The sequence below is a fragment of the Podarcis tiliguerta genome, assembly GCF_965153285.1.
Source record: "Podarcis tiliguerta genome assembly, chromosome: 13".
Lineage (NCBI taxonomy): Eukaryota > Metazoa > Chordata > Lepidosauria > Squamata > Lacertidae > Podarcis > Podarcis tiliguerta.
Window position 1 is genome coordinate 16,851,484 of NC_139546.1, and position 26,669 is coordinate 16,878,152.

General features: G+C 48.5%; 2 protein-coding genes across 3 annotated transcripts in view; both read right to left on the reverse strand.

Moving 5' to 3' along the window:
* Positions 1-732, reverse strand: part of MYBPC2 (myosin binding protein C2) — a 69,265-nt gene extending 68,533 nt beyond the window's left edge. Inside the window, exon 1 of one of the 2 annotated variants that reach the window (XM_083408121.1) lies at positions 437-732. In XM_083408121.1, coding sequence (XP_083264247.1) covers positions 437-488 — 52 coding nt within the window. In that variant the 5' untranslated portion in view covers positions 489-732. The remainder of the gene's footprint in view (positions 1-436) is intronic. The other variant, XM_083408122.1, reaches the window with a different exon arrangement.
* Positions 733-5,664: 4,932 nt separating this feature from the next.
* SPIB (Spi-B transcription factor) lies at positions 5,665-26,253 on the reverse strand. Its single transcript, XM_083408265.1, has 6 exons — positions 25,950-26,253; positions 19,552-19,579; positions 19,068-19,155; positions 11,341-11,543; positions 7,971-8,118; positions 5,665-6,923 (listed from the first exon to the last, which is right to left on the reverse strand). Exons 1-6 carry the CDS (start codon positions 25,970-25,972, stop codon positions 6,625-6,627), a joined length of 789 nt encoding a protein of 262 aa, XP_083264391.1. The 5' UTR covers positions 25,973-26,253; the 3' UTR covers positions 5,665-6,624.
* Between the last annotated feature and the right edge of the window lie 416 nt (positions 26,254-26,669).

Here is a 26,669-nt window from a genome sequence, read left to right on the forward strand (position 1 = left end):
CCACTACCCTGACGAAGAACTCTGGATAATTCAAACGCTTGCTCTCTATTTTACATTGTTTTGGTTTGACCTAAAAAGAAAAGGTATTGCCCACCTGCGGACGTCGGAGCCCCTTAAGGCAGTGCTTAATAAACCAAAGTTGTACATTTGATTTTGATTATTTGTTTCCCCGCCATCCCACAGTTCAGAGAACCTCCAGGTGGCTTACAGACTTCCAAAGCAGTCTAAAATGCCAGTAGCAAAACAAATCAACACAGCCTAAAAAAAGCAAATAAATCGGTGGAGAGCAGCTAGGAGCGAATCGATATGAATGGCCATTAAATTCAAGGCCCAAATTAACAGGGCAGCATTTGAAAGATAATAATGAAAACGGGCAAGTGCAGTTATTAGGGCAAGAGTTTACTCTCTAGGGGTGTCACCACAGACAAGGCCTTACCTTCAGCAGCCAAATATCTGATCTCTAGGCAAGTAGGACCTATAACCGCCATGGAAGATCTTCCTTCTGGTGCAAAGGTACTAGACGTCAGTCACAGGCAGTCTTGCCAATAGACAAGAATGATGGCAAATGGAGTTCTCGGTCCCCATGGCCTGAAAAACTATCACCTTCCTTTCTTCTTCAAATGGCATTTGATGGTGCTTTAGCCCTGGTAAAGAAAAGGTCACTCACATCCACGCCAGACATTTAAAGCACTCATACCACTTTAACAGTCATGGCTTCCCCCACCCCCAATAGTCCTGGGAACTGTAGTTCGTCACAGAGCTACAAACTCCATTTCCCAGGAGTCTTTGGGGGAAGCCATGACAGTGATCTGTTTTTATAAGACAGCCTTCCTGTTCCTGTACTGCAAGATTAGCAATTTCCATTAAAACAATGCATTTGTGTGTGTTGTATACGTTTTCAGGCACACTTCTGCCTATTAAACACATTTTTTTGAAACACTGGTTGCAGAGCCTCCAAGTGTCCCTATTTTCCAGGGACAGTCCTGGTTTTTCAGAAGCTGTCCTGCTTTCTGATTTGATCCCAAAATGTCCCGCTTTTCTTTAGGACGTCCTTATTTTCCCCACAGAAATGTTGGAGAGTATGGAGTTATGCGACCCCTAAGTCAAGGAACTATACAACCTTTAGAAGACATCTGAAGGCAGTCCTATCTAGGGAAGGTTTTTTAAAAATGTTTAATGTTTTATTATGTCTTTCTATACATTGAAAGCCAACCAGAGAGCCTGGGGCAACACAGTCAGATGAGTGGAGTATAAACTAATAAATAATAATAATAATAGGATAGGATAGGATGTCGGCTGTTCGAATCCCAACGACGGGGTGAGCTCCCGTTCCTCGGTCCCAGCTCCTGTCAACCTAGCAGTTCAGAAGCCGCCCAAAAGTGCAAGTAGATAAATAGGTACCACTCCGGCGGGAAAGTAAATGGTGTTTCCATGTGCTGCTCTGGTTTCGGTGTTCCGTTACACCAGAAGCGGCTAGTCATGATGGCCACGACCCAGAAAAACTGTCTGCGGACAAACGCTGTCTCCCTCAGCCTGTAAAGCGAGATGAGCGCCGCAACCCCAGAGTCGTTCGCGACTGGACTTAACTGTCAGGGGTCCTTTACCTTTATCTCTTATGTGATTGGGGAATAGCACCACACAATTCAGAGATGTGCAGATTTCAAAGGCTGGCTAAGTTTTGGTCCTCATTCCGGTTTGAGAAGTGCACGTTAGGTAGTTTCCCTTTAGAACTTAATTTGCTCCCACAAGGAGGCAGTGATGGCCGCCATCTTGGAAGGCTAAAGAGGATTAGATCAGGCTTCCTCAAACTCGGCCCTCCAGGTGTTTTTGGTCTACAACTCCCATGATCCCTAGCTAGCAGGACCAGTGGTCAGGGACGATGGGAATTGTAGTCGCAAAACTTCTGGAGGGCCGAGTTTGAGGAAGCCTGGATTAGATGATTTAATGGAGGTAAAGGCTCTCAGTGGCTCCTGGTCATGATGACTATGCTGTGCCTCCATAGTTGAAGGAAGCATGTTTCTGAACATCAGCTGCTGGAAACGACAGGAGGAGCTCTCTCACTTCCCATAGGCATCTGGCTGGCCACTGTGAGAACAGAGTGTTGGACCAGATGAGTTGTTAACCTGATCCAGCACAGCTCCTATTATGTTCTTAAAATGAAAACAAAAATAAATTTCTCCCCCTCTCCCTACTCCCAGCCATAGGCTCAGACCTACCGAGTGTCCCTATTTTCCAGAGACAGCCCCAGATTTACAGAATCCATCGCAGCATCATGGACTACTTGCAACAATTTATTTTAAAAAACCCACAGTAAAACATCGAACATTAAAAACCTCCCTAAACAGGACTGCCTTCAGATGTCTTCTAAAAGTCAGATAGTTGTTTATTTCCTTGACATCTTGGGGGGGGGGGGCCTTCCCAAAATCATACTTTATTTAGAGTTCAACAATAACAAAAAAACCCCGCAATAACTACTACATCAATTCATTACAATTGATCAACTTTAACAATAAATAAACAATAATTGTAAAATTACAAAACATCACTTTTCACTTCCTCGAGTTTTCATATTTAACTTTTGTCTCTTTATCTCTTTCTTAGCAGGTCCAAAAGCAAAAGACCAAAGAAAGAGGTACAAAAAAAGAAAAAAAGAATAGAAACAATTAACAAATTTGGAAGATTGGCAAGATTCAAAATAAAGTTTATTTCCTTGACATCTGATGGGAGGGTGTTCCACAGGGCGGGCGCCACTACCAAGAAGGCTCTGTGCTGGATTCCCTGTAATTTCACTTCTCACAGTGAGGGAACCACCAAAAAGGCCCTCAGAGCTGGACCTCAGTATCTGGGCTGAAGGATGGGATGGAGATGCTCCTTCAGGTATGCAGGGCCAAAGTCCTGTATAATGGCCCTAGTACTCATCCCCTTCTCTGCATAAGATCCCACAAATGCCACAGCCAGTCGAGAAAAGACAGTTTGGGGCAAGACAGGTCCATGGAGTGACTCGGTAGAAGGCAGCTTCGTTCACAGCCCAGCTCATCCCCTTCACCTGCATGAACAGTGACGCCAGGTAAGCCTTACAAATGCGACAGGCAAGGCCAAGAATGTAACACCATTACAGAGAAGGGCCTGTCTGTTTCAACAGAGGCCAGGAATAGACGGCATTCTCGCTTGCGCTGCCAAATTATGGGACAAGGATTTGAAACTTCCTCTTGGAGAAGATAAACGTATTGAGGGGTTGGTGGTGGAAGCAGGGAGGGAGGGAGTGGGGCAGAACAGCCACATTTGCCCACTCCCATTCCCTGCCAGGATCCTGTCAGACCGCCATTGAAAGAAGGGATTCTGGTTGTGGAAATATCCTTCTTGGTAGACACAGTTTCTTGGAATCCAGACTTCTGCGACGGATTGTCTCAGGTTAGGATTTAGTGCCCCCGTGTGGCCACAGGAGAGCATCTTGTTGGGAAGCCATGAGTAAGGGCATGCAAAACCAAAGGCCAGTTTCTTGTATGTATAGCAGAAGAATCAAGTGGTAAGAAGTTTCCTAGGTTCCTGGTATATATGCTCCAGCTGTACCAGGCATGGTCCCTGCTTCCTAGCAGCCATTCCTGATTTACAGCTGACTTTACCCACTTCAAGGGACGCGGGTGGCGCTGTGGGTTAAACCACAGAGCCTAGGACTTGCCGATCAGAAGGTCGGCGGTTCGAATCCCCATGACAGGGTGAGCTCCCGTTGCTTGGTCCCTGCTCCTGCCAACCTAGCAGTTCAAAAGCACATCAAAGTGCAAGTAGATAAATAGGTCCCGCTCTGGCGGGAAGGTAAACGGTGTTTCCATGCGCTGCTCTGGTTCGCCAGAAGCGGCTTAGTCATGCCGGCCACATGACCCGGAAGCTGTACGCCGGCTTCCTCGGCCAATAAAGCGAGATGAGTGCCGCAACCCCAGAGTTGGCCACGACTTGGCCTAATGGTCAGGGGTCCCTTTACCATTACCTTTACCCACTTTGAAGAAGACAATAATCCTCTTTTGGAAGGGCTTGCCGATTCAAGTCTGCTTTGAACCAGAAGCGCAAAGCTAGAACCTAGAGAACAGGCCAACTTGCCTGGTCTCTGTTTTCTGCCACAATGGTAACATGAATTGTATTCCTGTTTAACCGATGCCCATTGTGTCTGTGTTTGCATCTATGCAAACTGGTCTTCTCTTCTCTCTTTTGGGGGCGATGCCTTCATTTTATAAACCGCTATTCCTATTTTGACTTTGGCAGATAAAACTCTGCCTCGTCACTGCATATGCACTATATATTTAAAGCACATTGTTGTTGTTGTTGAGTCGTTTAGTCATGTCCGACTCTTTGTGACCCCATGGACCAGAGCTCGCCAGGCACTCCTGTCTTCCACTGGCTTCACTCAACTGTAGTTTGCCCCTCACAAAGCTACAATTTCCAGTACCCTTAACATTCTAAAGTTCCAAGAATTATCATTTTTTGGTGGGGGTGGGTGGGTGGGGAATGTGTTTGTGGTGTGTATGCAGCGTAAGAGTAGTTCAGCTTTTTCAGTCATTGCCATTTTGCAATGCCTCCAGGCAGTGGCGTTGCGTGGGTTGTCAGCACCCGGGGCAAGGCAAGTAATTTGCGCCCCCCCCCCCGCTGCACTGTCCCACCCCCAGATAGTCCCTTGCTCTCTCTCCGCACCGCACCGCACGCCTGGCACCCCCCCCCCACAGTGGGCGGCGACCCGGCAGCTCGGATCAGATTCGCACAGCCAGCACTGCAGTGAGAGAGAGTGAGTGAGCCAGGTAGGGGCAGAGAGCTGCGAGTGCGAGCGCGCCCCCCCCCCAGATGTTGCGCCTGGTGCGGCCGGCCCCCCCTGCACCCCCCACGCTACGCCACTGCCTCCAGGGAGCTGTGTGACCCAAGTGAGTGTAGTCACACACACACACCCCCCAACATGCACACATTCTATGTTTTCCCTCCCAGCTCATCCTCAGCTGATTTGTACAAATCCGTAGCATTGGGGGTGGGGGAGAGAATTATTCCCCCACTGCAGTGCTAGCCTGGTCCAAGAGGTTCTTCTCCATTCAGCCCAGCATCACAGAGAGAAGGGGAAAGTGCCATCTCTGCTTTTCGGATCAATCTGAAAAGCAGAGAGGACGATATTTCCTCCTCGCTATATCAATGGGTTGGGAGGGAGACAGTGACTTCTCTGCCCAACCCACTGTGTAGATGCTAAGTCCCAGGATATCTCCCAAGGGACAGCGGGAAAAGCTCGTGGTCTTGCAAGGATGCCAAGAAGTCTTTGCACAATCTGCTCTGGAGCACTGAAAGCATATCTAAAGACAAGTTAATCCATAAGAATATTTTTGTAGTCTCGCTCTGCAAAAGATCTGGAGTTAGATGTAAGCCAGGATGGAGTGCAATGTTTAAAAAAAGAGTCCCCAAAATAGAATCCGTTACATGCAATGGTGGTAGGCTTGAGCGGCTAAGCATCTCGTTCAAAGCTCGCTTCTGCCATGAGTGTACAAACCAATTCCTAGGGGCCAAGGACGTCTCTTCACGCCCCACCCCATAAAATCTTTGAGGGAGCTCACCCCCCTCCAAAGTTGATGGACACTGCAATTCAGAGCCTCCCACTGCCCATCACTCCAGAACAAGGATTTAACGACCCCCTCCAAATTAGCCAAACTCCTTAAAAATTTATTTGCAAATTTTACAATTTATACAGAAGAGATCCATTTAAAAAATAATAATCAGATTTTGTACAAAAACAAACAAACAAACCCTTCAGGAGACTGAAATCCAACCAAACCCCCAGACCTATGGCATTAAATAAACATCTTGCCTACATATATATATACATATACACACAGACAGAACTCCTGGACAAGAATTTTTGGTTCCTCTGCCCCACCTAAGCAAAGCAATATGCTGCTTCTAGCAATCCCAGCACCTTGCATAAATACTCACAAAAGCTCCTTCTGTTTTAAAACTACCAGTTTTAAACTGCTAGCCAGGGTGGAAGGGGGGGCAGAGAGTGACCTCAGGGCCCCCCCTCAGACCAAACTTTGGCCCCAGTCCAGCAGAGCAAATCCACCAACCTATTTCCTATTTCACAGCGTAGTCCCCCCCCACACCTCATCAGAAGGTAACCACATGGACCCCTTTGCCTCCCCCGTACTGTGATTAACCTCCCCACACCCCTTTTTTTACGTACTCCACCAAGGAAAAATATGGACCAGGCCCTGCTGAAAGAGCCCTCCCTCCCAACCAACCCAGGCAAAGCCAATAGCCTCCTAAGGATCGCAGAATGCTTCGCTCCACCTCTGCTGTATCATACTTTACCCTCACCCTACCATGACAGTCCAAGCAGCCCGATTTCCGCTAAAGTGCATATCTCCCACCCCTCTGGTGGAAGATCTCGGTGCCTTCACACCTGGCCTCCCTGACTGCAACCTACTGGAGCCCACCCCACCCAGATTTGGGTCTTCACATCTCTTCCCACCCAGCCTAGATTCTTTCACGCAGTTTGGTTGAAGGCACCAGAAAGCGGGTGGTCTGGAGAAGGCAGAGAATGGAGGTCCAGTCATTATTAAGGGCCCCAGCCCCGTATTCTTGCAGCGGGCGGGCGGGTGGAGTTTAGGAGGTGGCCGACTGCGCCAGCAGAGTGGTCCCAAACTGGTAGGTGAGCTTCTTCTTGACCTTGCGAATTTCGCCCGTCTTGCTGTAGTTGCGCAGCGCCCGAGCCATTTTCTGATAGGTCATCTTCTTGCGGTTGCCCTTCTGCTGTCCCCAGCGATGCGCCAGGAGCTCCTTGTGCTTCGAGGAGAACTGGAAGATCCCTGCGTCGCGGTGCACCCACCACACGCATTCCTTCATGTCGCCGCGCTCAAGGAGCTCCAGCAGGAACTGGTAGAGGCGCAACTTCCGTCGGGAGCCTGCGGAGGGCGACAGAAAACAAAAATTGTCAGCGCAATGCTCTCCATGCCCAGCGACTGGCGTTCAGTGGAGGTTAAGAAAATAGCCATCGTGCCTATTGAGGGTACCTGAAGGAGCGTCTCCAACCCTGTCATTCAGCCCAGACACTGAGATCTAGCTCTGAGGGCCTTCTGGCGGTTCCCTCACTGCGAGAAGTGAGGTTACAGGGAACCAGGCAGAGGGCCTTCTTGGTAGTGGCACCCACCCTGTGGAATGCCCTCGCATCAAATGTCAAGGAGATGAATAGCTATAGAACCCTTAGAAGACATATGAAGCCAGCCCTGTATAGGGAAGTTTTTAATGTTTATGGTTCTATTATATTTTTATATGGTATGGTAAACGTAAAAAGGCGTCTATGGGGTTGCGGCGCTCATCTTGCTTTCAGGCTGAGGGAGCTGACGTTTGTCCACAGCTTTCCGGGTCATGAGGCTAGCAGGACTAAACCGCTTCTGGCGCTACAGAACATCATGAGGGTAACCAGAGCACACGGAAATGCCGTTTACCTTCCTGCCACAGTGGTACCTATTTATCTACTTGCACTGGTGTGCTTTCAAACTGCTAGGTTGGCAGGAGCTGGGCAGAGCAACAGGAGCTCACCCCGTCGCGGGGATTCGAACCGCCAACCTTCTGATCGGCAAGCCCAAGAGGCTCAGTGGTTTAGACCACAGCGCCACTCGCATCCCTTTTTGGTATGATAAACATAGTGTTGGCTCCAGGGTTTTGTGGGTGCTCAGACAAGGCACCCTCTGTGGGCCCACTTTAGCTGGGAGATCAGAGACTGCAAACTCAAGGACTCTTTCAGGCAAAACACCAGCCTTCTTGGCAGTACCCTATAAGTGGTGGCTCTTTTGGGGGCAGGGGTCAGCGCACAACCCCTGGGCAGCAACATCCTCTCAACTTCCTGACTTCTTGACATACAGTGAGTATTTCTGCATGTGTGCGCAGAAACATACACACAAGATGCATGGTCTTGCTGGGTGCTGAAAACACGGGATGGAGGCACCCACCTGAATCAAAACCAGGCGAGAGATTCTCATCCAAGTCGCTGTCGGAGGACACCTCCAGGTTCCGACTCTCCCCGTGGAATTCCTCTTCTTCCGACGAGGGGCTAGGCACTTCCCTGGGAAGAGGGTACTGCTCGTAGGGGAGGTAAATCTGTAGATGTCCATGGGATGGAGGATGGAGGGGTAAAAAACCCACAGCATTCGTTAGCCAAAGTGGAATGTCCTTGCCCAGGAAGTTAGGACCAAACTACATGTTACACAGGAAGCCCATGGGGGGATTCCCCTACTGTTCTTTCATTCATTCATTCATTCATTCATTTAATGTCTATAGCACCCTTCATCCGAAGATCACAGGGTAGTTTACAATATAAAAACACAAAAATACACAACACAGTAACAATCAAAAACAACCCCCCACCTGAGCCTTTGGGTGATACAGGAAGGGAAGAAAAAGGAGTTTATTTTTTCCTTCCCCATAGAAGACTCCTGATCTAGGCTGGCCAGAGCCCTGGCTGAGTGTTCTCATTAGGGACTTGGAACATTTTGTTGAGTGGCGCTATGTGTTAGGACCCAAATGATACATTACGCAGGAAAACCGTGATAGGATCTCCTTGGTGCTTTGTTTACTTTTTGACAAACAGTAGCAGCAGGGGGAGAATGGGAGATAGGGCGATTGGGGAGGATAACACTATCAGTTGCTGCTAGCCAAGATGGCTGTCAGAGGCAGTAATCCTTCTGAATACCTGTTCCTGGTATTCTTAGGAGGGCAGGATGTTTACTGAGCTTGGGTCCTACATCTCAGTTTACCACAAGCATCTCACTGGCCACTGGGAGGACAGGATACTAGACTATAAAGGAACCATTGGCCTGATCTAGAAGGTTCTTCTTGAATGTTATGATGAGAGGACCTACCAATTTGATCAGAGCAGTGGTGCCTGGGGGGAGAGAGTAGTTAATCTTTCCCCTCAGATGCCATTTTCCTCTTATCAAAACCACTCATCCCCCATGGCTACAGCTTTGGACTACAGCTACAGAACCCAGATAAGGCAAAACAGATAACCCCATTTTCTGTTTCAGATTAATCTGGGGCCACATCTACACACCAGTACATTTAAAGCATGCATATACCACTTTAAACAGTCTTTTATAGCACCCTCATACCACTTTAACAGCCGTGGAGATCCTGGGAACTGTTGCTTTCTAGAGGTGCTGATCTCACAGAGTCATAATCCCCAGCAACAAGACCAAACTACAGTTCCCATGATTCTCCATGGCTGTTAAAGCGGTATGAGAGGGCTATAAATGTGTGGTCTGGGTTAAAGGTAAAGGTACCCCTGCCCGTACGGGCCAGTCTTGCCAGACTCTAGGGTTGTGCGCTCATCTCACTCTATAGGCCGGGAGCCAGCGCTGTCCGCAGACACTTCCGGATCACGTGGCCAGCGTGACAAGCTGCATCTGGCGAGCCAGCGCAGCACACGGAAACGCCATTTACCTTCCCGCTATAAAGCAGTCCCTATTTATCTACTTGCACCCGAAGGTGCTTTCGAACTGCTAGTTTGGCAGGCGCTGGGACAGAACAACGGGAGCGCACCCCGCCGTGGGGATTCGAACCGCTGACCATGCGATCGGCAAGTCCTAGGCGCTGAGGTTTTACCCACAGCGCCGCCCGCGTCCCCTGGTTAGGGCTGGGCAATAGATTGATATATCATCCAAAGCCGGTTTGGGAGTCCATATCGTGCTATCGGTTTCATAATTTTTGATGTGGCAATATATTGTGAATCCTGTTGTGTGTGCGCGCTATGCAAAAAAATCATAATGTGAGGAAAACCATGAAGCCAGCCAATGCTTCCTCTCGATTCCTGCAGCCTCTGTTAACTCCGTCAGCTCAGCCCTCCCCTGCCTAATGCAGGGGGCAGCAAATCACATGAGCAGGCGCCATCAAAAAATCATGACACTGGAAAAACTGTGAAGCCAGCTAGTGCCTCCACATAGCTCCATCCTTATTTCAGACATCGTGATATATTAGTATATTTATATATGTTTAGCTGGTGATATATCACAATGTTGAAAACTAGATGTTGCCCGGCCCTAGTCTGAGTGTTACCAAGAACTCATTGGCACCCTGTTTATGTACAACAGCTGCAAGGATGCTGCTTGCCCAGAGCTGGAAAGATGATAAGATACCTACTAGGGCGGACTGGCAGATGAAATTACTGGACTATGCAGAGATGGCAAGATTAACTGGGAAAATCAGAAATCAGGAGGATCAAAACTTCAACAGAGGATGGGATACATATAGATTGTATTTGAAGGACCACTGTAAACACTTCAACTCTTTTGTCAGGTTCTAAATAACTCTTGCAATGATACATAGACTTTGGATACAATGGAGGGTTGTAAATAGGTGGACTTATAATATGCAGTTGAAAAAGTTACTTAAAGAACCCATGGAGCGAAGGAGGGAAGCCCTAGGATTTGGAAGAATCGTGTGTAAAGTTTTAATATCTGCAAGAACAGCCACCTCTATTGGTCTGTCACCCTCCCCCACAACTGTATTACCTGGGTTATGAAGGCACCCTAAAGATGTTAAAGCAAAGATTATGGGATAATGCACACAGTGACTTGCGATCTCAATCACAGGCAGTCTGTAGTCCGCTGGCAGTAGGAGTACAATATGGGCATGTCTTTAAGTTATCATCTTACGTTAAAAACCTGACAGTACCAAATTATCGAAGGCTTTTCACCAAAGCCAGATTAAACGTCTTTCCTTCTGCAGTGTTGGATGGCAGGTTGAGAGGAGTTCCCTACCAGGACAGACTTTGCTCGTGTGCTCAAGACATCGATTCCATAAAACATATTTTGTTGCACTGTGCAAAATATGAGCAAGCCAGGGCTGAACTGATATTACCCTTGCTGGTACCTTTCCCGGGAAAATCAGAGGCTCACTATGTCAGGTTCCTATGGGAAGACCAGACAAACACTAGAACATTAGCAGTGGCAAAATTTTTATCAGTGGTTGCAAGAACCAATGATCCCTATATTTTGAACAAAATGCTTGTTTAACCTGGAGGTAGGCTGTATGAATTGTGTATTACTTTGTAATGATTTGTTGGGTCTCTGGACCGTAATAAAGATTGATGATGATGCCATTATCTGTGTGAATGAATTTGTAAAGTCAAATAAAAACTTTGAAATAAAATAAAAAGAAGTCATTGGCATCCAGCAGCACTTTGTCTTACCCACCAAGCTCCAATACCAGATCTGAGAACCCAGGTCCCCTGGCATCCCATTCCCAAAACCCATAGAGCCCACTCCCTTCCCAGGTCCTGGCTCTTTGTCGCCCCACCCCAAATGGACTAGGCGCCGCCTTCACCTGGGTGTTGTAGTCTTCCTTGGGTGCGAGGCACATGTTCTGCGTGGGCACCACTCCCTCCTGGCTGTAGACAGAATCCATGGAGAGCTGCGGGTAAGAACTATGCAGGTAGGAGACTTGGACATTCTGCAGCTGGGCCAGCTGCCCCACCTCATAGCCTTCATAGCCAGGCTCCTGCATCTCCAGCCAGTTCATGCAAGACTCTGAAAAGCAAGGGGCTGCGACGTCAGAAAGGAGACCCAAGAGAACAAGCCAACGAGTCAGGAGCAGGGGACTTTTCATAGCCCGGGGGCCACATTCCCTGGGCTCAGCAAGCTTTCAGGGGCCGCATGCTAGTGGTGGGCAAATGCCAGCGTCAAATGTGGGTAGGGCAATGGATGTAAATGTTGTACAGTAGGCTAGTTTACATGTACACAAACAAGCACTCCTCTAACCCAGGCAAGCAAGAGATATTCTCAGAGGACCTATTCCAGCCAGGCCAAAAAAAACCAACAACACCCAGAATACGGTGTCCAATTCTGGACACCGTAATTTAGGAAGGATGTTGACAAGCTGGAATATACGCAGAGGAGGGGAACTAAGACGGTCAAGGGTCAAGAAGCCAAGCCTTATGAGGAACGGTTGAAGGAGCTGGGTATGTTTAGCCTGTGAGAAAGGAGACACAATAGCCATCGCCAAATATCTCGACAGCTGTCACCTGGAAGATGGAGCAAGCCTGTCACCTCAAAGATGGAGCAAGCCTTGTTTTCTCCTGCTCTGGAGGACAGGACTTTCATTTCATTTATTTTCGTTTATTGAATTTATATACCACCCTATACCTTGACTTTCTCTTCCAAGGGCTTCACGTTACAGTGGTACCTCGGGTTACAAACGCTTCAGGTTACAAGCGCTTCAGGTTACAGACTCCGCTAACCCGGAAGTAGTACCTCGGGTTAAGAACTTTACTTCAGGATAACAACAGAAATTGCATGGCGGTGGCAGCGGGAGGCCTCATTAGCTAAAGTGGTACCTCAGGTTAAGAACAGTTTCAGCTTAAGGACAGACCTCCGGAACGAATTAAGTTCTTAACCAGAGGTACTACTGTACTAGAAAGGTGATTCCAACTACAGTGGTACCTTAACCTGAAACTGTTCTTAACCTGAGGTACCACTTTAGCTAATGGGGCGTCCCACTGCCGCCGCCGGAGCACGATTTCTGTTCACATCCTGAAGCAAAGTTCTTAACCCGAGGTACTATTTCTGGGTTAGCAGAGTCTGTAACCTGAGGTAACACTGTAAACATCAGGAGGAACTTTTGGACAGTAAGAGCTGTTTGGCAGCAGAACGGTTTGCCTCAGGAGGTTGTGGGCTCTCCTTCCTTGGAGGTTTTTAAAGCAGAGGTTGGATGGGGCCATCTGTCATGGATGCTTTAGCTGAGATTCCTGCATTGCAGGGGGTTGGACTAGATGACCCCGGGGGGTCCCGTTCCAACTCTACAGTTCTATGATTTTACTCAAGAAGGGTGTGAAGCAGAGTGAGTGGGCAGTGCTCCATCTGTTATAATGAACCAGTCTCTGCCCTTTAAAAAGTTGCCTTGGTAGCTTTCCCTCCTCCTGTTTCCCCTTCTCTGCTTTGTGAATCCTGGAGCCATCGCTCCCAACATCCACTTGGATCTCTTGGGTATGAGAGCAGGAGGGTTGAGGGTTGTATTACTCAGCTCAGGCTACAAAGGCTTTTCTTCTGTGTGCAAATGCCTTAAGCCATCGGTTTTGCATAGGGAACAGCAGTGTCAGGGAACTGCCATCAGTGCCGGAGGGAGAGAGCAAAATCCAGAGGGATTCCGGAGAGCATCCCGGGATTGGGAGAGGCAGCCCATCTTCTGGGGAAGAGAATCAGCGTAGCACCAGTGGAGAAGGGGGGCAGATGGGGGAAGCGGCGAGGCGGCCCCATGACTCCTTGCCGGGGACCAGCGGGGAGAGTAGAGGTCCTCCGCTGCCTATGCCCTCCTTGCGCAGAAGGCTTTCGCGCAGAGAGAGTAGGAGAAGACTAGGCGTCAAAGAGCTTCTTTGCTGGAAGAAGTTTAAGAAACGCCCACTGACGGATTCTGCCAGCGATTGAGACAGCCACGGGTGAGTGGCTGTCCGGACAGAAAAGGTTCACTCAGGCAATCCAGCCAGGTGTTTGCACTGGCTTACGCACGAGCAACCCCTAGAACCATTGCAAGCAGGTACATACAGTACCGGCTGCAGGCCCGGAATCTCTCCTCTCTCCATTGGAGGGCACAGTTTTTGAAACCAATATCCGGACCCTATCTCCAAAGAGTGAACTCACTTCTCTGAATGTGAATTCTTATCCAGTCAAAATGCCGTGCAGAAGAAAAAGATATTAGAAGGCTTAGGAGAACCCCAAGGTTTGTAGAATACATTTGGGGCTGTATTACCTTGAAGAAATAGGAGAACAGAGAAGGAAAGGCAAGGAGTAGAGGCCAAAGCCTTGGGAGAAGACGTACCATGTCGAAAGCTATTTATTTTTTTAAAAAATGCTGTGTTAGAGGGGGCAGAGAAGCAAGCAAAAGAGGAACCTGAAACAGTATAGTGCAAAGTTTAGGCCGCAATCCTAATCCCATTAACCAGGGAATAAAAACCCCATTTAATTTACTAGGATTGTCCGTGGTGCTGTGAGTTAAACCACAGTGCCTAGGACTTGCTGATCAGAAGGTCGGCGGTTCGAATCCCCGCGATGGGGCGAGCTCCCATTGCTCGGTCCTGCTAACCTAGCAATTCGAAAGCACGTCAAAGTGCAAGTAGATAAATAGGTACCGCTCCGGGGGGAAGGTAAACGGCGTTTCCGTGCGCTGCTCTGGTTCGCCAGAAGCGGCTTAGTCATGCTGGCCACACGACCCGGAAGCTGTACGCCGGCTCCCTCGGCCAATAAAGCGAGATGAGCACTGCAACCCCAGAGTCTGTCACAACTGGACCTAATGGTCAGGGGTCCCTTTACCTTTAAACATGGATAGAATTGCTCTGTTAGCTGTGATGAAGGTATAATATACTTAAAATACTTGAAATACTTATGTCTCACTTTATATAGCCCAAACAGGCTCTGAAAAGCGGCATTACAAAACAAAACAAAAGAGTCTCGAAATAAAATTGCACTAAAGACGGATCTTAAAAAGCAGAGATATCACCTTGCCAACAAAGGTCCATATAGTTAAAGCTATGGTTTTCCCAGTAGTGATGTATGGAAGTGAGAGCTGGACCATATTAAAGGCTGATCGCCAAAGAATTTATGCTTTTGAATTATGGTGCTGGAGGAGACTCTTGAGAGTCCCATGGACTGCAAGAAGATCAAACCTCTCCATTCTTAAGGAAATCAGCCCTGAGTGCTCACTGGAAGGACAGATCCTGAAGCTGAGGCTCCAAGACTTTGGCCACCTCATGAGAAGAGAAGACTCCCTGGAAAAGACCCTGATGTTGGGAAAGATGGAGGGCACAAGGAGAAGGGGACGACAGAGGACGAGATGGTTGGACAGTGTTCTCGAAGCTACCAGCATGAGTTTGACCAAACTGTGGGAGGCAGTGGAAGATAGGAGTGCCTGGCGTGTTCTGGTCCATGGGTCATGAAGAGTCGGACACGACTAAACGACTAAACAACAACAAAAGACGGATGTGACAGCTGTACTTCAAAGTTGGCAGGATGAAGACCCACCATCCATTGCTAAGTAGTCTGAAGATCTTACTCCCCCTTCTGCAGTTGAACGTATATCTTATCATTGTCAGTCTACATTAGATATCTATTTGGGGACACACACACACATTTTTGTTGCAGGATGGAATATTCTTAATGTGAGCCAATGCTGTTTCATAGAATCACAGAACTGTAGAGTTGGAAGAGATCTTGAGGATCATCTAGTTCAACCCTCTGCAATGAAGGAATATGCAGCTGTTCTTTCTGGGTTACGCCAACAATAAAAAATAGGGGGAGGAGAAGAGGGGAGTGAGATGGAGCCAGGATTTTGCAGGCAGCATTTCCTGCCCTCATCCTCAGTCTTCCCTAGTGTCATCGCAGAAATCCTCTTCTGAGTTAAGGGAGTGGGGCTGAACTAAGAGAATGATAGAAGGCAAATAAAAGAGAGATAAAGAAGGAGCCAAAGAGCGAAGGGTTTGAAAAAAAAACAAAAAGGAAGAGTAGCAGATTAAACCCGGATCAGATAAGAGAACGGAAGCCTTAGAAAATGGTAAGAAGGATGAGCAGAAAATGGTAGCAAGTCAAACTGGGAGAGAATATTTATTTATTATAACAGCTATATTCCTCCAAGCTGCTTAAGGTGGCTGGCTCAAAGTCACCCAGCAGGCTTCATCGCTGAGCGGAAATTCGAACCCGGGTCTCCCAGGTCCGAGTCCAGCACTCTAGCCGCTACTGTTAAAAAAAAGACAATCAGCCAGTGCCACCGCAGAAGAAAGGGACAAGAAGAAAAGAATGGGATTTAGCAATTGGAAAGATTTGGGAATGGCAAGTTACTTTTTGCCTTTTCCTCAAGGACCTCCTCTCCTCCTCTCCTTCATGTGACCTGAACCCAGCAATCATTATTTGAGGCCTGTCTTCGTGTGCCTCCTCTGTGAGAGGTCCGGAAGGTGGCAACCTGAGAACAGGGCCTTTTCCGCATTGGCTCCCAATTTGTGAAATGCTCTCCCCAGTGAGGCTCTCCTAGCACCTTCATTACATACCTTTAGGCGCCAGGGGAATACATTTCTCTATAACCAGACCTTTGACTGATGAAACATTTCACAGCCTTTTAAATGTTATTGTGGTGGTGGGGATATCGGTTTGTTTTTGTTTGTTTGTGTTCTCATTTTGTACTTTTATGTTGTGATCCTCGGATGAAGGGCAATCTAGACATTTAATTATAATTAATAATAACACATTTCTGGAGCAGGGGCCCGCAGGGTAGAAGGGAGTGGGATGGAGAACTCTCATTTTTATGTTTTGAACAGAAAAGGGAAGGTTTGGGGGAAGGAAAGACTGAATGCGAGCCCCCAGCAGGAGAGAAAAGGAGAGCGAGGAATAATTATTTTCTGGGCAAATGATGCTTAAGATAACCAGAGGGCATCTAGTCAGAAATGGTAGCGAGATTAGAAAAGGAAGGTGTAGAGTTCCAGGCCATCAGCATAAAACAAGTACATTGTGGGCGTATTTGCCCCTTAAGGCGGGCAAGACTAAAGGAAGTCCTAGGGCATGGCTGGGAGGCAAGCGATGAGGCCAAATTGCCTGAAGCTAAAGCAAGTCCGAGCCTGGTCAACGCCTGGAGCAGAGACTAAGTTGTGTGTTAACTTTGGATACCGTAACAGAAGAAAGGCAAAGTAAATAAAAAAAAACCCATAGGGGTGTGTGTGTGTGGAAAACCACAGAGACACATTCTGGAGCAGTTTGATCGCTTCAGTCCACTCTCTGCTTTTGGAAAAGTTCTTGCAAGTTTGCTCCCTGTATAGGACAGCTGCATATTCCTGCATGGCAGGGAGTCGGACTTGATGAACCTCCCAAAGGTCCAATTCTGCGGTGCCATATATGTATTCCTCAGACTGCATTTATACGCCTCGCCTTCCCACCCAAGGAGCTCGAGGCGGCGTAAACAGTTCTCGCTCCCTCCTGGCGCAACCCCAACAACCACCCTGCGAGGTAGTGACTGGCTCAAGGGCAGCCAGTGAGCAGGGCCGTCTTACCCATAGGTGCTAGGGGTGCAGGGCACCCGGGGGTCAGGCTCTCAGGGGCGCCAGGCTGAGAGTCCGGGGCCCGAGAGTTGAGTCAGGGAAGAGCTCGCCCATCGGTCAGAGCCCTGTGGCAGGCTCTTCTGCTGTGGGCAGCTCTGCGCTGCGAGTTCGGGGGCAACCGAGCCAGTGAGACGCTGAGGTGGCTAGCCAGGTCCACCCTCCTGCGTGCCTGGGACTGGCCAACCTGAGGGGGGGGGCGGGTGGATCTTTGCACCCCCTGCCGCTTAAGACAGCCCTGCCAGTGAGCTCTGTAGCCAAGTGGGGTTTTGAGCCCTGGCCTCCCCAGGCCCTAATCCTGACACTCTTAAGAACCCGACACACCGGCTCACTTATGCAGAGGCCAGGGGTGGGTTGGTGTGTGGAGGGTGTTGCTTGAAAGGGGAAGGGTTCAGCCCGAACACTGAGATCCAGCTCCAAGGGTCTTCTGGCAGTTCCCTCCCTGCCAGAAGTAAGGTTACAGGGAACCAGGCAGAGGGCCTTCTCGGTAGTGGCACCCGCCCTGTGGAACGGCTTCCCAATCAGATGTCAAGGAGATGGCCTTTAGGAGACATCTGAAGGCACCCGTGTATGGGGAAGTTTTTAATGCTTATTGTTTTATTATGTTTTGTATGTGCTGGAAGCTGCCCAGAGTGGCTGTTGCAACAAATAATAAAATTATTATTATTATTATTATTATTATTATTATTATTATTAATATTATTGACTGCTGAGCAGGAGTGGGAAGGCTCATCAAACTAGCCAGGCTGTGAGCTTCTTGGGTGAAAGGCAGAATAAAAAACCAAACAAAGAACACATACTGATAAGCTGCCAGATCTACACATCAGCTCTGTCTTGCCACCCAATGCAGCAAAACTACACTGCAGATGTGGCAGGAAGCAGATGCTGGGTGGGCGGGCGGTCGCTGGATTATAATAACTTTATTATGTATACCCTGCCCATCTGGCTGGGTTGCACATTAAGGGTACACCAGAGTAGATTGGCAACTTGGTGCCAGAGATCAAAAGTGGCAGGCCAGTCCCAGATTGGATTATCCTGATCTTCAGGCAACTTCCAGCCTCCCCGAGACTACAAAGCCCAAACGCAGTTATCTCTTTCTCTCTCTGCAAATAATACAGAGTGCCTATCTGTGGCGGGCCCCCACCAAGGCCTGTATAGATGCAAGCACATCCCAGAAATCAGATGGCAGCCGCCGATTAAATGCAGATTGCACAAGCGAGCGGGGCAGGTGGGGAGGGGGGAGGAAGGGAGAGAGAGAGAGAGACTCGTCTGTTCTAAACAGGAAAGCCGTGCATGACTCTTCTGCAGGCCCTCTTAACGGCTAGGCAAAAGAGGGTCACATGCAAATCGGCGAGCGAGAGAACAAGAACTTACTTTTGTTCATTCAGTATGTAGAGGAAGGGTAGTCAACCTGGTGCCCTCACAAGACTGGGACTCCCTATTCCCATCAACATGGTCCGAGTTGTACCCACGGGGTATATAATATGCCTCCTACAATTAGTTTGCACACCATACATTTAAAGCAATCCCCAAACAATTCTGAGAACCATAGTTTGTAAGGGTGCTGGGAATTGTAGTTCTGTGAGAAGTAAACTACAGTTCTTCCCAGGATTCTTGAAGCCGGGGGCGTGGGCGTCATGTGCTTTAAATGTATACTGTGTGTGCAACCCTGGTCTCCTGGCTCCTGTAGTAGTCGTAGTAGTAGTAATAATAATAATAATAATAATAACAATAATAATAATAATGGCTTTTTTCAGCCAGAGCTCAGCTCCAGTACCTCTCAGGGAAGAGAACATGGGAAAAGTTAATGGTGAGCTCCAGCACCTCCTTTTCTAGAAAAATAACACTGATGATAATGATGATGATGATGATGATGATGATGATGATGATAATAATAATAATTTATTACTTATACCCCACCCATCGGTTCAAGTTGCCCCAGCCATTCTGAGCAGCCACTCCCCAGCACTAAGACATGCCTTACCTGGGGAGCTCTCGGGGTCTCCAAGGCAGGAAGCAAACGTGGGTTCTTGTTTGCAAGAGTCCAGGTCATAGATGCAGCCGCTGGGAAACTGGGAAGACGACAAGCAGGCCTGTGAGCAACATTAAAACCCCTTCACTCCAAACCCTCAAATGCAAGAAGAACCCAGGAAGACTCCCAGTCTCTAAACCCACCTTCTGCTTCCACTAAGAAAACGAAAGGAAAGCCTGCGGTTAAGAGCACATGCGAATGGCCCCAGATTCAACCCCCCAGGATCTCTAGGTAAGGCTGGGAATCCCCCCCATTTGGAACCCTGGAAAGCTGCTGCCAGCCAGTGTAGGCCATATGAGCTAGATGAGCCAATGGTCCGACTCTTACGTTTCCATCTTGGCTTCTGAGCTACACAGCTCTCAACAAAGTCCCACTTTGAAATCCTCTTCTCTCACTCAGACTAGTAAAAGGCAAGGATTCTGGGCCACATACTTACCATATAGCCATACTGGGACCCCTCGAACCTGCCGAGACAGAAGGGAAATTGGTTAGCAGATTTTATCATCATCATCATCATCACTATTAACAGACACATTTACAGCACCATCCTATATATTCTACCAACCAGAAACTGATGATCAAGATTTGAGTGACAGCCCTAGTCGCTGCTAAACTAGCAATTAAACCAATTAAGGCTTGCTGTTCTGCTAGTTACTAATTATCTAAGTGCCACTTCTTCCTTGCAAAGGGATTTATTATATTTATCGGGTTTGAATCTTTCATCCCCACAGAAGAGGAAAGAAAGAAGGAAGCATTGTTCCCATTTTACAGACGGAGGCAGGTATATTGAGGTTTGGGGCTGCTTGGTCAAATTGCACCGCACATTATTTTTCTTGAAAATGCATAATTATTTATTCAGGGATATGTTCCCAATAATTCATACACCCTCAAAAAGAGGGCATCTACACAGTAAAGCTCAGGAACCTGGAGGGGTGGGGAAGCTTATGGAGCAGGTGTGGGAAACCTCCAAATGCTGCTGAACTACAACTCCTATCAGCAAGGAAGGTCAATGGCCAGGGATGATGGGAGTTGTAGTTTAGCAAGAGCTCCCCAGATATGGTCTAGACCTACCCTGTCACACCAAAATTGAGACTCAAGTCAGAGCAGGGAACTGAGTGTGGATGTGTGAATCATAAGCACCCGTGTCAATAGACAGGTGGGGAACCTGTGGCCCCAGTTCAGAGGTCATGTTGCCTAGGGCTGATGTACTATACAGTGGTACCTCGGGTTAAGTACTTAATTCGTTCCGGAGGTCCGTCCTTAACCTGAAACTGTTCTTAACCTGAAGCACCACTTTAGCTAATGGGGCCTCCTGCTGCCACCATGCCACCAGAGCACGATTTCTGTTCTCATCCTGAAACAAAGTTCTTAACTTGAGGTACTATTTCTGGGTTAGCGGTGTCTGTAACCTGAAGCGTATGTAAGCCGAGGTACCACTGTACAGGTTTGCCATCCCTACAACCCACAATGTTGAGTACCCAAATGTTAACTGAGCCAAAATAACTCCCCTTCTTTGTTTTCCAAGTGAGACATTTGAGCATCTAGGACAGGGGTGACCAACTCAAGAGACTGCAATCTAAAAACTGGCAGTGATCTACCCCCTTTTGGGGGGTTCAGGTCAAAGTTGTGGAGCTTTTTCTAGGGGAGCCAGTGATCTACCAGTGATCTACCAGCTGGACGTGCCTGATCTAGGAGACAGAAAACTGAGGCTTCGCAGCAGATGTGGCACAGATGTGGATCTCTCCTGTACCCAAATGCACTGCCTTGGCCACTGGAAATTTCTCTTTGGCATGTCCTGTTTTGTTCAGGAGCCACGCCTGAAAACATTGTGGAAACCAGGTGTGTGTGTGTGTGTAAATACTGATATTTCCTGGAATACATCTGAAAGCACAACACTTGTGTGGGTCCAAGTCTCAGAGCCTGAACAGTTCCCATTAAATCATACCTATATTCTCAGTTTGTGCAGCAGCCTAAATGTTGGCCTTGGGCCCAGTTTCAAACCCCTGATTGAAAACCCCCCCAAAATATTGTTACCTGCCCCAGGAATATGGTGGGCTTCTCTGGCTTAATGATAACTCGTTTCCTGTGCCAAATACCCAGAAGGCCTCATATCCTCTTCCCTACACTGCGCTAGGGACAGATATCCCAACACACGCTATGCATTTTTATAGCTGTGTGTGTTAAGCCAAAGTCAAATGCATCTAGAAGGGCAGCCTTGAACAAGTCACCCTCTCTCGGCCTCAGTGTTCCCACCATAAATCTGCAAAATGGGCATAGTAAGTGCCCTGCCTCGTTGGGCCACTTTTGGAGGATTTGTCACAAAGCGCTTTTGGGAGCCCTGAAAGTACTAGAGAAACAAAAACGATAAAAGTCAGACCTCTTCAAAATGTCTCTGATGGGAAATAGAGATACACTGCAAAGAGAGGGAGGGAGGGGACTTTAGAAAAAGATTAAAAAGGGAAACAGACGGGGAGGGGAGGACAGATAAAGGGAGATCACAGTCAGAGGTTAAACTGGCAAATACAATGAAGGCAAGACGTGTCAGGCAACTTACTTTCATGCAGCACACATTTAAAGTGCCCCCTCACACACACACCCCGGGGGGGAAAAGAATCCTAGGAATTTTAGTTTTAAGCAGGTAAGAAATTTGCACATCTCTGAATTGTGTGGTGCTGTTCCCCAACCACAAACCCTCCAACATTTCTCTAATGAAAATAGGGACGTCCCATTCCATAATGATAATTTTACTTATTTATACCCCACACATCTTATTGGGTTGCCCCAGCCAGTCTGGGCAGCTTCCAACATAAATATATTTTGTTTTCCAGGGACAGTCCTGGATTTGCAGAAGCCGTCCCGGTTTCTGATTTGATCCCGGCATGTCCCGCTTTTCCTTGGGACTGTCCCTATTTTCATCAGATAAATGTTGGACGGTGTGGAGTTAGGCAACCACCGAGCCAAAGAGATAAGTAACTTGACAACTTTTGGAATACGTCTGAAGGCAGCTCTGTAGAGGGAAGTTTTTAAAATGTTCTGTGTGCTGCACACACAAACTAAAACATCTAAAACATTTTAAAAACTTCCCTCTACAGGGCTGCCTTCAGATGTATTCCAAAAGTTGTCAAGTTACTCATCTCTTTGATTCAAGGGGTCAAATAACCCCATACCCTCCAACATTTATCTGATGAAAATAGGGACGGTCCCAAGGAAAAACGGAACGTGCTGGGCAGTGGCGTAGCGTGGGTTGTCAGCACCCGGGGCAAGGCAAGTAATTTGCGCCCCCCCCCCGCTGCACTGTCCCTCCCCCAGATAGTCCCTCGCTCTCTCTCCGCACCGCACCGCACCGCACGCCTGGCACCCTCCCCTCCCCAGTGGGCGGCGACCCGGCGGCTTGGATCGGATTTGCACAGCCAGCACTGCAGTGAGAGAGAGTGAGTGAGCCAGGTAGGGGCAGAGAGCTGCGAGTGTGAGCGCGCCCCCCCCCAGATGTTGCCCCCGGTGCGGCCGGCCCCCCTGCACCCCCCACGCTACGCCACTGGTGCTGGGATCAAATCAGAAACCGGGACGGCTTCTGCAAATCTGAGAATGTCCCTGGAAAACCGGGACAACTTGGAGGGTCTTCAGGTGCCTGTAGAAAACCAGCAAGCAGGATTTGAGCGCAAAGCATCTTCCCCTCCCTCCTGTGGTGCCTAGCAACTGCTGTTCAGCAGCATTATAGACATCGTGGCCTTATCTTCCATGAAGGGTGTTCAGGTATTGAAACTCTGTGAGGGGCAAATTAATGTCATGGAAAGGCAGCCCATTGTTATTTATTTGTACTATTTTTTTTCCTACTTCCAGAGAAAAGGTGGGTGGTTTTTTCTGCCTCAGGTGCCAAAATAGCTCCGCTGGCCTTTATGCACCTTGAATCACAGAGCGTGGGTGGGTGGAGACCATTTCCTCTTCTACCTCAAAATGTCTTGGGCCAGCGCTGGAGAAAGTGGTGGCGGAGATGTCAGCGGAAATGGGGTATTATTGGTTATGGAGAAATGGGACAGAGGTAGGATAAAATACACCGGATGGGGAAATCAGGGCGATGGGCACCTACCCCTTGTGTAATTCAATAGCTGCAACAAGAGGAAGACACTAAACAAGAAATAAACAGGGTTTATTTACCTTGAGGGGCTATCTATAGTGGTACGTCGGGTTACATACGCTTCAGGTTACAGACTCTGCTAACCCTCGGGTTAAGAACTTTGCTTCAGGATGAGAACAGAAATCACGCGACAGCAGCGGGAGGCCCCATTAGCTAAAGTGGTGCTTCAGGTTAAGAACAGTTTCAGGTTAAGAACCGACCTCCGGAACGAATTAAGTACAGTGGTACCTCGGGTTAAGTACTTAATTCGTTCCAGAGGTCCGTTCTTAACCTGAAACTGTTCTTAACCTGAAGCCCCACTTTAGCTAATGGGGCCTCCTGCTGCTGCCGCACTGCCGGAGCACGATTTCTGTTCTTATCCTGAAGCAAAGTTCTTAACCTGAAGCACTATTTCTGGGTTAGCGGAGTGTGTAACCTGAATGGGCACGTTGTCCCTTTCAGTTATGTCACAGGATGCTTAAAAACAGATCAGTTTTTGCGGGCCCATAGGAAGCTGCTGCCTCATACTGAGTGATACCCGTTTGCTCCATTTAGACCAGTATTACCAACACTGACTGGCAGCCACTCTCCAGGATTTCAGGCAGGATTCGCTCCCGGCGCTGATGGGGACTGAACCCTGGGACCTTTGGCAGACCCCTGTTCCCTTTCCAGAGCTCCGATTCCCAGCGAAGAAGAACCAATTGTTAAACCACTCTGAAAATTGTAGGTCTGCAATTCTCAGAACGCTTGACAAACTACAGTTCCCAGAATTCTCTGAGGGAAGCCATGGCTGTTTGTAAAGGGGTCTTGGTAGCACTTTAAAACATACGGTGTCAATGTGGGCCTAAGTTGGCAGGTATTAAAACTGGCTCAATCAACGCTGAGGGCAGGAGGGCTGTGAATAATACTGTATACCCAACATTTGGGATGGAAAAAGCTGGACAAGGAAGCTCCACACCCTCCCCTCATACAAGGCGCCACGCCACCCCCCTCACAGTCACACTCTCATGAGCCGAGGAAATATTCAAATCTAGCTTTCCCCACCTCAGCATTTGCATAACAGGCAAGAGGAGGGGAAGGAAAGTGAGAGGAGAAAGTTGAAGTTGGGGTGCGCTTGGGGTGGGTGGGGCGTTCAAAAGCACCCAATATTAGATGGCAAATAAATTGGGGCGGAAATTTGGAGTAGGGTCACCGTATTTAAAGTGCAAAGTCTCTGAGCCTTTTCACTGTTGCATAAAATAAAATAAAATAAATTGGGGGGGGGGGGAGTTGGAATTCAGCAGCTGAAGTTTTGCCCAGCATGGTGGGAAAAGTTATACCAGAGAACTTTTCTCCTTACAGCAGGTCCTGCCTTGCAAAGGAGCCCCGTTTGAAAATGTTGGCGGCAACCTGCCTTAAGAGACAAGCAGCAGCCCTAAATACTGGCGTTTCCAGGAACTTTCCAGGCATAAGGCATGGATCCTTGCCCACAAAGTGACCAAGGATAAAGCCCCCCAGGGCATAAAAAATTGACACACGCTTCCCACAGCGTGTTCTTTCTCCTCCAGCCCCCTACTTTTCCCAACTGACAGTAAATTAGAGAGACCATGTGGTGAGTCCAGTGGCGTAGCGTGGGGGGTGAAGGGGGGCCGGCAGCACCGGGCGCAACATCTGGGGGTTAGGGTTAGGGGGCGCAAATCCACGGGTTAGGGGGCGCAAATTACTTGCCTTGCCCCGGGTGCTGACAACCCTCGCTACGCCACTGGGTGAGTCGTGTTGGGCTTAGGCAGGAGACGTCCTGGGTTCGTATCCCAAGTTAGAGAATCATCGAATTGTTAAGAGGTGGAAGGGACCCCGAGGGTCATCTAGTCCAACCCCCTGAAATGCAGGAATCTTTTGCCCAACGTGAGGCTCGAACTCAAGACCCTGAGATGAGCAGTCTCCTGCTAACACTGACCAAGCTATCCCAACTATCCCATGAACCACATTGGGTGGTGAACTTGGGCAAAAAGCTAACACTCAGCCTCACCTACCTCGCAGGGCTGTTGTGTGGAGAAGGAGAAAAAGCCTATGGACTGCCCTGAGGGTGGGATCCAAGCATAGCAATAATATGAAGTGATAGCAGCCTGGCTGTCTTTATACAAAACTGCTCCCCCAGCCCAGAAACGCTAGGAATCCAAAATTTTGGCTCTTGAGCCTTTTTGTGGACACACAACGTGTGCGCTTGATGCAGTTAGTTTTTAGTTAGCTCTGTGCTGAGGTCCGTTCTCGGCTTTAACAAAATCGTTGTTCCTATTCAGAGAATTCCGGGGTCCGAACAGGTACCCCGCTTCCCCTGGCCGATTTCCCTCCTGCAAAGAACCCAGGAGTTCGGGAACGCAGCCAACCTGCCCCGACCTTAGAGGAGTCCTCTGCTCCTCTCGGGCGCCCCTCCCTCCACCCCTTGTATGAGCCTCGGGGCAAAGACTTTTTGCCCAACTTTCGCAGCCGGCAAGAAGCGAGTTGGGAGAAGAAGAGCGACTCCTAGACCCAGCGATCAAAGTTTTAAAAATGAAACAACGGCCCGTCTCCAAATGCGGGAGGCGTAGGCAAATGGGTGCTTTGGAAAAAAATACTCTGCACATGCTTGGAGACCACTTTAAAGAATTAAGAACAAAAAAACCAGGGCAGATGATTCCATATATTTGTGTGCGCGCCCCTCTCTCCATAATCGAAAACGCTTTCCCCCCCGGTTCACTCACTGCGCGTAGTCTACGTCCAGCATCCTCAGTCCGCCACGATCGCTGCCGAGGCCACCGATCCTAAACTTTCCGTCTCCGTCTGCCGATTGCAATTTGGCGGGGGGTGGGAATTATATAGCATCTCGCGGGCGGCGGCGGAGGGAGTGATCTCACAACCGCGAAATTCCCCCCCGATGGGCGTGGCCGGCCCGGGACTCTTACGCAATGTGAGGTTTCCAGTCCGGTGCGAGGAAAGGGGCGCGAGCGAGGGAGCGAGGGGAGGAGGAGGAAGGAGAGAGAGGGAGGGAGGCTGGGCTGGCAGCGAAGAGGGCACGCGCTTCCCCCTGCGCGATCCTTGCCCAGCAAAAGATTACGAAGCACATTAGTGCATTTTTTTTCGCCACCCATTAAAAAAATCGTGTCCGCGCGCCCAGGGATTTGCTGACCCATTGCTGTTTTTAGACCAATCTGACGATTTGTACTTTCTGTGTGTTGCATTTCGTGTTTTATTGGATTTTTAAGCAACGCTTGGTATAACTTTATATTGATGTTGCAAATTGTGTGCCCACTTTATTTTTGGCGGGGGGTAAGGTTTATGTATTTCATTTTATAATGTATTATAAAACAGAACCATTATAGCAACAGAGGAAACTGAAAAGTGGGGGGGGACCCCAAAACTGATAGTGTGTTGAAATAACAAAGGGCAAGTAATGGCTGTCGGTGTTACTAAGTATCTTTCCT